The sequence below is a fragment of the Pygocentrus nattereri genome, chromosome 2 (assembly GCF_015220715.1).
Source record: "Pygocentrus nattereri isolate fPygNat1 chromosome 2, fPygNat1.pri, whole genome shotgun sequence".
NCBI classification, from domain to species: domain Eukaryota; kingdom Metazoa; phylum Chordata; class Actinopteri; order Characiformes; family Serrasalmidae; genus Pygocentrus; species Pygocentrus nattereri.
This window is the reverse complement of record NC_051212.1, coordinates 54,431,321-54,440,195: the sequence shown is the minus strand read 5'-3', so window position 1 is coordinate 54,440,195 and position 8,875 is coordinate 54,431,321. Positions and strand designations below refer to the sequence as shown.

At 41.6% G+C, this 8,875-nt stretch overlaps 1 protein-coding gene across 1 annotated transcript; it reads right to left on the bottom strand.

The window, feature by feature from the left end:
• Positions 1-2,399: 2,399 nt before the first annotated feature.
• Positions 2,400-7,500, bottom strand: LOC108430713 (beta-1,3-galactosyltransferase 2-like). The gene is made up of 2 exons (XM_017703364.1): positions 7,384-7,500; positions 2,400-3,896 (listed from the first exon to the last, which is right to left on the bottom strand). The coding sequence occupies exon 2, from the start codon at positions 3,824-3,826 to the stop codon at positions 2,654-2,656; it is 1,173 nt and encodes a 390-aa protein (XP_017558853.1). The 5' UTR covers positions 3,827-3,896; positions 7,384-7,500; the 3' UTR covers positions 2,400-2,653.
• Positions 7,501-8,875: the final 1,375 nt, after the last annotated feature.

The following is an 8,875-nucleotide window of genomic DNA, read 5'->3' as shown; positions in this document are numbered from 1 at the left end:
ATAGACACACAGACAGACAAACAAATAGACAGATATTTAGACAGAGAGACAGACAGATATTTAGACAGACACACAGACAGACAGACAGATATTTAGATAGACAGACAGACAGACAGATAGATACTCAGATAGATATTTAATCTAATATTAGTATAATAATAATGACTGTACAGGTAACGGCATATAACGACAATAATAATAACAACAACAACAACAACAATAATTTCCAACAGTGCAATCATATTTACAGCTGACATTAACAACATGTGTTTATGTCTTTTGAATTATAACTTGAGAAGACAGCAGCTTCGGCAGCAGCCGCCGCTTTCCGAGCCCGAATCGCTGAAACTTTGAATCCTCGAAGGCCGGCGATGCTGTTACTTGATTGGCTGTGATCTATGATTGGCTGACGGTGCTGTTTTTTGATTGGCTGTGATCGAGGAGGGGGCGGGATGCAGCTCTGCAAGCCGAGCGGTGTCTTCAGGGCAGACGTCTCCACTCTGCTGGTTCCCTTCACTCCGCGCTGATGCTGCGGTGTTTTTACCCGGGCAGCGGTCCGCTGACGGCGCGATACTCTTTTTGGAAGTGCTGTAGTGCTGGAGTCCGGAATCGAGACGGTTTAAACGCCTCGAACATGCCTTAGACTCGGTATTTGTACTCGGACTCACCGAGCTGGGGAAACGGAGCTTTTGCCGAAGAGAGCTGAGCTCTGGTGCTCTGGCCAACCTCGCCCCTCACCCCTCACGTGCACTCGGTTTTTCCCTCCTCTTCTCTGGTGCTGGGTTAGCTCCTGTGGTTAGCCAAGTAGCTAACCTAGGTAAATTAACAGTTGGCTCATTTGTGTTATGTTGTGATTAGTAGTGGGGTTGAGGAACATTTACCGTGATCTTCAATTTCACTCTTCCTCAGCAAGTAGTCTAAGTTATGTGCCGTGATTTATTCTGTTAAATCTGAGGTGATTTAAACCTACAGCTGTCAGGGGGAGGAAGCTAAAGCTAACTCAAACATTTGACCATGTAGTACTGTAACCTGTGGTGTATAAGTACAGTACTTAGGCAGAACTTTGGAAATACCTGAACCTCCTGATAACTCATTGAATTGTTTCTACAGAGTGGCAAAATAGACACTGTACTGTTTATTTCTGTTAGGCATGTGCTTGTACTTGTGCAAAGGTCAAGACTGGATTAATGCAGTAGCAAATTCAACCTAAAATACTGCAGAAGTTAGGAAACTAAGATGAAAGTTCAGCCCCAGAAATGGAACAAAAGAGCACAAAGAGGGTAATTACATAGACAAAATAGGCCGTTTCATGGACAAAATGCAACTACAAATAATCACATCATTATACAAGCTCTGTGTGCTCTTCAGAAAATGCATGACAGTCACCAAACACAACCACCAGCATTTTATACAAGCCTTCATATCAAGACAAGGGTATTGTGGTTAAATGCTGGAGTTGAAATGCATCTCAAAAGCATTTTTGGCCCCAAATTAAGCTCTGGTGAAGGTGCCGATTAGCCGATTTGCAGGGATGGCCTCTACTTAAGTGGTAACATTAGTAAAACCAAGGACAAAGTATTCTCCAGATTCTCTTGAAGGCCTCTGTGTTCAGCATATAAAACAGCTCATTCAGACGGACTCTCTGTTTTCCATGATTTTAAGATGGAACAAGAAATTAAAATGATATCCCTGATGATAGTAAAGCAGACTATAATGGTAGATATAGTGCTAGAATAACTCTTTGGGTAATTCCTTCTTTCACAGTCTTAACCATTAACCAGGTAAGTGTGAAGTACAAATCCAAAGTACTGGGTAATTATTTTGGGTAACATGATGGTAAATGGGCGGCACTGTGGCGTGGTGGGTAGCACTGTCGCCTCACAGCGAGGAGGGCCTGGGTTCGATTCCCCGGCTGGGTGACCTGGGTCCTCTCTGTGTGGAGTTTGCATGTTCTCCCCGTGTCTGCGTGGGTTTCCTCCGGGTTCTCCGGTTTCCTCCCACAGTCCAAAGACATGCAGTCAGGCCGATTGGGCATGCTAAATTGCCCCTGGGTGTGAATGTGTGTGTGACTGTGTCTGTCTGTCTGTCTGCCCTGCGATGGACTGGCGACCTGTCCAGGCAGTGGATAGGGCAAGATGGAGGCAGATATTCCGCTGTGGCGACCCCTAAAGGGAGCAGCCGAAAGAAGTTGTTGTAACTATATTCTTTTTTTGAGATCACAATTTTGAAGTCTGAAACAAAAAAGCTGGTAATTATCAACCTTTTTTCAGTGATGCTTTCGTTGATACCAACAAAACCATGGGTTGTCAATATTGGCCAATATCTTCAGCCACCGGATGTATATTGGTCAGGCTCTGCTTTTTTCAGTGATGCTTTCGTTGATACCAACAAAACCATGGGTTGTCAATATTGGCCAATATCATCAGCCACCGGATGTATATCGGTCAGGCTCTGCTTATAAAGGGAAAGCTTTATATTTACATTGATTTTTGCCAGTGATATGAAGTTCTCTGTTGGAGAAGTTACTTCCCTCACGTTCCAAAATAATGTTCCTATGCTTTTCAAACTTCTGTTTGGAGAAGCATCTAAACAACCTTGTTTCCCACTTTCATGGTATGTCCATGGTATGTCGAGGCTTGCGAACTTTGTTGCTTTACTCTGTATGGTCGCAGGCATTGTGTTTGTTGGTCTGCAGGTCCTGCCAGTACTTTATTATCTCAGTGGGAAGGAACCCATGAGAGGTTATCAGATTGCTGTATTTGCAGCTGGAGTATGGTACCCGGTTGACATTGAACAGGGATTGGTTGGGCGGAGGAACTGGTTCTATCTTCAGTTTTGCAAGGCAGATCGCTACATATACATCCTCAAGATGCAGCCTTCGTATGCTCAGAGAAGTCCTGTATATCAGCTCTGCCAGGTCGCCCGAGAAGACGTATCCAGTTCCTGAGCAAAAAGGAGGGTACACGTCGTCGGGGTACAGCTCTTCTGAAATGTACCACTTACTGTTTTTGTTTCTATGTGGGGGCTCATTATACATGACGTTTCCAGTGAAATACTTTAGTCTTGGCGGAAGGCTGGGATTGAGAAGTTTTTGGATGAGGTATTCCGTATTGATGAACATGTCACTGTCTGTCTTCATGACGTAACTAGCTCCTGGGCAGTACGTTGCTATCCAGTGCATTCCCATCAGTGTCTTGATGGTAAGGTTGTAATATGAGTCTATGTAGTTTTGCTGGATAATGTCATGATACTGTTGAGACTCTGCCTCTATGGAGCTCTGCAGTTGGCTGGTAGGTCCTTCTCTTATTCCCAAAAGGAAGAGCCGTACAAATCCCACGCCCTCAGCCACGCTCTCATTCCCCCACGTCTGCCTGATGGCATCCCTGGATTGATTATTCTGGGGCTCAACGGTAATCAGCAGCACTAAGAAAGGATCCTTTTCCTGACACTTGTCTTCTTCATTGATGATGTAGGTGTAGGGTCCTACCTTGAGGATACTCTCTGCTATTATCTCCTCACTGAAACTGGCATTAGACTCCACAGAGTTCTTCAGCCCTTGCTGGGAGGAGTCTTCCAGAATGGAGCTGAGGTTTCCCTCTGATGTTGCTGGAAAAGGGGACGTTGCTTCCTCTGTCCACATGTTCTGCTTGGTCACGCTGTGGTTCCTCTCCAGTTTCTGCACTGTGTGAGTTACACTGTTCACCTGGTGGTCCTTCTTTCTTGCCAGCAAGCTGTATTCACTGATGAAGAGGAACACTCCCACACACAGGAGCAAAACTAGAAATCCAGTTATGCTTGTACAGCAGTGCCTCCACTTCCACTGCATGATTCTGTTGCTCGGGTCCTGATGCTCAGATGCGTCTGGGTCAAGGATGAATCAGCCGTTGTGTCGAGATCTGTAGACCAATAAAAACAGTTTCAGTTACAGAGGAACACAGGCTGCATGTTTTTTTTCTATTATAAGCTTTCAAACTGAGTGCTTCTAATATTAACCATGTAATACGGCATGGCCAATTATTAAGTGTGTTTAGAGGCTGTAAAGCATGTCAGTAAGAAGTGACCTTGGTGCTTTACCAAGGTCTCTCTGGCAGCACTGGGCAGTTCCTTCAGTGACCGGCTCCTTCACCCGAAATGTGTGAAGGAGCGCTATTGCAGGTCCTTCCTACCTGCTGCTGTGAGACTGTTCAACCAGCATTGCATCCAGTAGACCATTCACACATACAATATACACACACACACAATATACACACATTCAGAAGGCAAACATTTTTCATTGTGCAATCTGTTCATGCGTGCAATTATTCTTATTTTGTTGTAAATAGTCTAGAGATTCCTGCGATGGACTGGCGACCTGTCCAGGGTGTATCCTGCCTTCCGCCCGATGACTGCTGGGATAGGCTCCAGCACCCCCCGCGACCCTGACGGAGAAGCGGCTTAGAAAATGGATGGATGGATGGATAGTCTAGAGATTTAACTTTAATTTTTATTATTTATAATATTTATAATGTTTGTACTGTTTCTCATTTCCATTACTGAGTGCCTTACTTCTATTACTCTGCTGCTGCTGTAATACTGTGAATTTCCCCGCTGTGGGACTATCCATCCATCCATCCATCCATCCATCCATCCATCTATCCATCCATCCATCCATTTTCTAAGCCACTTCTCCGTCAGGGTCGCGGGGCTGTGGGACTAATAAAGGATTATCTTATCTTATCTTATCTTACAGCCCTTTAAATTTGCATAAACAAAACCTTCAGCTCTAACCGTTTCCAAAAAGTCTTCTTTTTCTTTTTAAGCAATTACTTTGAAAGTAGTTGTAGTACAGCATCTTTGATTTCAACCACATACAGTTGCATCATGCAGCCAAGTAAGGTATCATAAGATGAAATGAAGAAGTGCATCATGGTGAAAGAATGCTTCTAAACAGCTTTGCAACAGCTTGTTAATTTTTCTGTGGGTATGTTATTAAAAATGAATATATTTTTGAAGGAGGTGAAATTACGTTACTCTAGAAATTGATGTGCAAAGGCTCTGTCTCAATTCGTCTGCTTTTAAATGATCTGTACAGAATTCTCCTTAATTGTTTGACTTTTACTGTCAACTTTGTGACTTTGTGTGTTGTAATTTATATTTGGCGGTTGGTAGATTAATTCTACAACTTTAAGCTGCATCTTCTGAATGTTCTGATTTTAAAATATTTTAGTGTATGTCTTGAATAGTCGGAGCAAATGCATGGTAGATGTGGCAGCAAACGGCCTTTTCTTTAAGGCTTCTGGTCTTTCAGCACCAAATGTCAAGCTTCATTCAGAAGGTGGCGTCGTGTGAGGCTGTAACTGTCGTCTCTAGAGTCAAATAGATTATGTAATTTCAAAACTATAATCAAAGAAGCTGAGCTCCCAGTTCTTTTTTCTACTGAAAGTCCACCCATTTTTCCAATGTGTTGTCTCAGTGATCAACTCTGTCAAAATTACTTTTATAAAAAAATACAAGGAGAGTCTCAGATTTTTGGCTTTCAACAGTAAATCAAATTTTAAAAATCTAATCAAATCACATTTGTTGTCACATCACATTTACACAGGGGGAAAGTGAGTGAAAATCTTAGGTGTGTAGCCCCCTTATAGAATTTAATTACCAAAAAATATATAAATATCTAAGAAGAAAAAGAAGCATCTATGTACGCCGACTCTGAATATACACAATATACACTAGTATTCAGAGGTGTCAAATCCAGGTCCAGAAAGTAAAAGTCCTTCCCAGGATTTTGTTCCAACAGGCTGGCTTCTCTAGTTAGATCACACCACCAGCAGAGCTGTCCAGCCTGTTGGAACAAAATCCTGGGAAGGATTTTTACTTTCTGGACCTGGATTTTACACCTCTGCTAGTATTGCACTGTTCCAATTTGCAGTTGTGCAGTAATAACTTATGAAATTGTAAGCATAAAGCAATTTGTGATCATAAACCACATTTTCCATTAATTTGAGAGGAAAAGACAGATTTACAGCTGTTTCATGCAGTTACTGAATAATTTGCCTTATGATTTGGGCATGTAAATTCAGATGGACAAACCAAAATATACCTACGAGCATAAGAAGTTAAAAGCCGTCTGCCTTTCAATTGGCTGTTTTCTTCGTATGCTGAACTAAGATTCTTTCCAAAGAACAAAGAAGTTAGGACTTTACTTTTCACTGTCTGAGACAAACTGAGCAACGTCTGCAATGTTTTATGCTTGTTTGTTTTGACGACTTTATTTCAGAGTCTGAGAAAATGACAAAAACAGCTCTAAAACCTGCACCTTTCCATTCCTTGTTTCATATATGGTCGTTCGTGCGCCAGTATTTACATTCAGTATTTGCCTTCAGGTCGTTGCCGTTCTTCTCTTCCTCCTTATTTCAAACCTAGCAAACATCACGTCTGTGGAATTCTCTATACCAGTGTGGGTTTTACATATTGGAATGCATAGACATTACTGTCAGCACATGTGGGGAGTCAAATACTTTCACTCACAGCAGTGGATGAAGTACACAAACTGTAGTTGAGTTAGAGATAAAAAGGTAAAATATTCCTCCAGTAAAAGTAGAAGTTCCTCCCTTTAGACCTCCACTTGAGTAAAAGTACTAAAGTATTTCCCTTCAAATGTACTTAAGTATAAAGTAAAAGTACTAAAAGAGTAATTCTGGCTCTCATGTCCTGTTATCATTTTTATAACCAGACTGGCTTCATGAACTCATTTCAGGTGAAAGTCCTCCAGCGTCTCTCTTGGTAAACCAGCCTTTTAATAGAACGTCATTAATTAGTGACGCTGACGTCTATTAAAATGATCAGAAGCACAAAACACTGAAGGTAAACAGTTTCCATCAGGGAGAACCGAGTGGCTCTGAAATCACTTTTTACACACAAGCAAAGTTTCAGTTTCAGATTTATTTACAACTTAGTTCCAAGTTTAAGTTGAATAAAAACTGGCTTTAAACTCAGGATCACAGATGAGCTCCTTTACTATGTTGATCTGTAGGCGTCTGTTCATAAACATAAACCAGCCCAAACTCATTTACTATAAAATGAAATGGTGTTTGTAGAAATTCAGAAAAAAGCCGAGAAACTTCAGTACAGATACACCAAAAAATGCTTAAGTACAGAAACCAATTACATTTACTCAGTTACTGTCCAACACTGACTCACAGTAGAGATCCTACTGTCTTATCCTTTTTTACTGAATAAACACAGCAGCCTACTCCAGCACCTCGCAAATAAAAGTGCTGTTTGTGCTGAATTGCTGAATTCACAAAGAGCTTTTGATTTGTATTATAGTATTGCAAGGTTAACAAATCGTTGTCTTATGGTTTGATAGAGGCGAATGTTCCTTTTTTAAGCAATGAAACATACCTTTCTTCTCCAAGAATGCTGCAGGATGCTCCTTTCTTCTCGCACTCACACAGTCTACTGTCTGTCCATAATGCCGCAGATATGCATTCACACAGGCTGAACCAGCTCCACAACAGAGTGACTTAACACCAAACAGGTGAGTTTTAACTCCTAAGAGGTCAGGCTTACATCCATGCTTAATGTTTACAAACTACAAAATTAGAGTTTGTGTGGCGCTGAGGATAAATGGTTAATTAAATCATTTGTAAACAGCTGTTTGTTTCTGATGAATGTGTGATAATAGAAGCAAATACCAGCATCGCTGACATTTATTGCCCTAAGAGTCCCAGAGCTCAGACACTGACCTATTAAAAAATTACGGACAACTTGTACTTCATTTTTATCTGCAAAAAGTGAATCTGCACCGTTTACGTTTGTGGATGTAAAGACAAAAACGCTGGTAGAATAAGAATTCATTTCAGAATTCACACAAATGCCTATTCACTTGACGTTTAATCGTTGGGCCCTTATTTCATATATTTTATTTAATGTTTTATCACCACCACTGTGATAGGAAAGGTTCCAGTCACATAAATACAACCCCAATTCCAATGAAGTTGGGACGTTGTGTAAAACATAAATAAAAACAGAATATAATGATTTGCAAATCCTTTTCAACATATATTCAATTGAATACACTACAAATACAAGATATTTAATGTTCAAACGGATAAACTTTATTGTTTTAGCAAATATTCATTCATTTTGAATTTGATGCCCGCAACACGTTCCAAAGAAGTTGGGACAGGAGCAACAAAAGACTGGGAAATGTTCAAAAAACACCTGTTTGGAACGTTCCACAGGTGAACAGGTTAATTGGAAACAGGTGAGTGTCATGATTGGGTATAAAGGGAGCATCCCTGAAAGGCTCAGTCGTTCACAAGCAAGGACGGGGCGAGGTTCACCACTTTGTGAACAACTGCGTGAGCAAATAGTCCAACAGTTTAAGAACAACGTTTCTCAATGTGCAACTGCAGGAATTTAGGAGTTTCATCATCTACAGTCCATAATATCATCAAAAGATTCAGAGAATCTGGAGAAATCTCTGCAAGTAAGAGGCAAGGCAGAAAACCAACACTGAATGCCCGTGACCTTCGACCCCTCAGGTGGCACTGCATTAAAAACCCACATCATTCTGTAACGGATATTCCCACATGGGCTCACGAACACTTCGGAAAACCACTGTCAGTGAACTCAGTTCGTCGCTCCGTCTACAAGTGCAGGTTAAAACTGCCATGCAAAGCGAAGCCACATATCAACACCACCCAGAAACGCCGCCGGCTTCTCTGGGCCGAGCTCATCTGAGATGGACTGACGCAGAGTGGAAAAGTGTCCTGTGGTCTGACGCGTCCACATTTCACACTGTTTCTGGAAATCATGGACGTCGTGTCCTCCGGGCCAAAGAGGAAAAGGACTGTCTGGATTGTTTTCAGCGCAAAGTTCAAAAGCCAGC

Coding starts and splice junctions, on each gene's coding strand:
- LOC108430713 (XM_017703364.1), bottom strand. CDS start 3,826: ATGCAGTGGAAGTGGAGGCACTGCTGTACAAGCATAACTGGATTTCTA.